At 33.9% G+C, this 2432-nt stretch overlaps 1 protein-coding gene across 3 annotated transcripts; it reads left to right on the top strand.

Annotated features, from left to right (window-relative positions):
• Positions 1-285: 285 nt before the first annotated feature.
• LOC107853279 lies at positions 286-2126 on the top strand. Of its 3 annotated transcripts, none has more exons than XM_016698277.2 (6): positions 286-409; positions 539-619; positions 812-1051; positions 1296-1575; positions 1665-1746; positions 1834-2126. In XM_016698277.2, exons 2-6 carry the CDS (start codon positions 607-609, stop codon positions 2023-2025), a joined length of 807 nt encoding a protein of 268 aa, XP_016553763.2. In that variant the 5' UTR covers positions 286-409; positions 539-606; the 3' UTR covers positions 2026-2126. The 3 variants fall into 3 exon arrangements, with proteins under 3 accessions (XP_016553763.2, XP_016553768.2, XP_016553773.1); XM_016698282.2 differs by having other exon boundaries at positions 288-409; positions 539-616; XM_016698287.2 differs by lacking the exon at positions 286-409 and having other exon boundaries at positions 421-616.
• The last annotated feature ends 306 nt before the right edge of the window (positions 2127-2432 follow it).

The raw sequence follows: 2432 nt of genomic DNA on the forward strand, positions 1-2432 counted from the left end.
AAGTCAGGACAATTCTACATTGAATATTTTTTAATAATGGGGTCTAGCTCCATAGATTTGGGCAAAAAAGAAGCAAGGTTATGTATATCATGATCGTTCATCCATAAAGAAAAATCTGATATTGTTGATTGAGGAACTTTCCATCTTACAATTGCACGATAAGAAAAGAACAGCTTAGAATATTTAGATTCTTCGGTAAACTAAAAATCTCTGCAAAGTAAAAAGGAAACCTGAAAAGTTCAAAGCCTATTCATTAAAAAGGCAACCATCAATTAGAAGAAAAGAATACTTACCTTGCATGCAGAGATACTTATCTCCTTCAATCAACTTTCCCTAACAATCATTGCTTCTTCAAATATGCATCAGTCAGATATTCACTGTTGAAATAGTTTCAAACTAAGCCTATGAGGTAAGGGGAAAAGTTAATAACTTCGTTTTCTTTCTGCTCTTTATTTTCTTCCTTTTAAACTACTTTAGTCTTCAAGAATATACTATTGGTTCCTCTCTTTTCATTCCCCTAAATTCACAATTTTTTTAGGGTGAGTTTCTCTGGTGCAAGGGAGCAAAATCAATAGAGACAGAGGAATACCAGCTCAGAAAACACAAATGTCTAAAGGTGGTATGAGCTCTTCTAAATCTTTTTTGTTTATAATCGAGAAATTTCCGAGAACTAGTAGGGCACGATTCAAAACTCAATGAATAACCATGCAGAGAAATTTTGGTGACGTGTTCCCAAGGGCTCTGCAGAATCTGAATCTTTAAACAACAAAATACAGTTACGTGATTTGTTTTTTTTTTTTTTCTTTGGCAGAGACGAAAAGAACCGTTAGCTGGTTAGAAAAACAGTTTACAATGAAAGCGAGTCGCAATTATGATTCCAGTAATGCTTTTGACTACCCAACTGCAGTAGCTGTAGCTGCATTTGTTGTAAAATCAATTGAAGACAAGAGTAACGGAGACCAAATAAAGACAAACATTGGTGCTAATAAATCTTTGAGCAAGATAAAAAGTAAAGCAGATGATACAATTGGGAGACCTGAAAAGTCCACAGGTAAGAACAAAACTTTAAAAAGTCATAGATAATCTTATTAACCGTTATCCTCAATAATAACATTTTGCCATAACAGCCAAGTTTTCTTTGGATTCGACTTTTCATGTTATGTCCTACTGTATGTTCTTTTAACTATAACATTTTGCCAATCACCAAAACATTTTCGGATGAATGATGTTATTATAGAGAGGTTTGACTGTATATATTAATATGTTTTACCCATTTCCTCCATATTGGTGATCAGCTGTCAACACTTCAAAATCAAGTTCAAAAGTTCTAGACAAAAATGTGGTAATACGGACATCTACGGTGAATCAAGAACCAGTTAACTCTATATCATCTTTTAAACAGAGTGCAACCTCTTCAGAAACCAGAAAGATGTACACCGCAGATAAGAAATTTCCATCTAGACAATCAACATCTAAAAAAGAGATGACAAAAGGACCAATTACAACAAACCCTGGAGTTGGAAATTCTAAAGCAGACATTTGGGAGAAAGAAGAGATGAACAAGATCAAAGAATGGTACGAAGTTGTACTGAATTTTTTAAGGTTGACAATGAAAAGCCTTGATCCAAACAAATTGTTCCATCTAACAAGAAAGAGAATTTCAGGCATGAGAAGCTCAATAAAGTGATAATTGACCGGGAGACTAAGAAGAAGAAAAAGGCAAAGCGCCACTTAGAGCAAATTGAGGTTGCTTCTAATTTCTTTCGTAAATTTGTTCTTTATGAGCTGTTGAATCTTATTCATTTGCTGACTACATGCTAAATGAAATGACAGGCACAATTAGACAGGCGAAGGGCAAAGATAAGGCAAAGTTTCTACAGTGATATTGGAAGGATTGAAAACATAGCTGGAGGTGCCAAAACACAAGCAGAGAAAAATCAAGAAAAAGAAGAGCTTAAGGTGAAAGCGAAAGCAAATAAAATCAGATCAACTGGGAAAATACCAGGAACATGTTTGTGCTTTTAGGCTAGTCTGATTACAAGAATGCCGTAAATATTGTACAACAATAACATCTGGAAGATCTCTCTATCTTTTATGCAGGCAAAGGATGCAGGGATACTTAGTTACTTGACTTCTTTTATTGTAAAAGAATGTAAAAACAAACTGTATTTTCCGTTTAAACCTCAATAAACAACAAGAAATTAAGCTGAAATAGCTCAATTATGAAGTATAAACACATGCAAACTTCACCGATGAAAATATGTATTATATAACGCATATGATAATCTCACGTCAAACTGGCTACATGTGAGTTCAGAAGCTAATAACATGTGATCATGGACTGGAAAATAAATTAATCACTGCTTGTCAATTTCCAAATTATCCTATCTAAGCTTATCAAAGATTTCCACATCCTTATAATTAGAAATCAT

This window comes from Capsicum annuum, chromosome 1 (assembly GCF_002878395.1).
Source record: "Capsicum annuum cultivar UCD-10X-F1 chromosome 1, UCD10Xv1.1, whole genome shotgun sequence".
Classification (NCBI taxonomy): domain Eukaryota; kingdom Viridiplantae; phylum Streptophyta; class Magnoliopsida; order Solanales; family Solanaceae; genus Capsicum; species Capsicum annuum.

What these genes read in the sequence shown, in the direction of transcription:
- LOC107853279 (XM_016698277.2), top strand. An exon ending in GAGACCTGAAAAGTCCACAG is followed by an intron (nt 1,052 to 1,295) that starts GTAAGAACAAAA and finishes ATTGGTGATCAG; the next exon opens with CTGTCAACACTTCAAAATCA. An exon ending in GCCACTTAGAGCAAATTGAG is followed by an intron (nt 1,747 to 1,833) that starts GTTGCTTCTAAT and finishes ATGAAATGACAG; the next exon opens with GCACAATTAGACAGGCGAAG.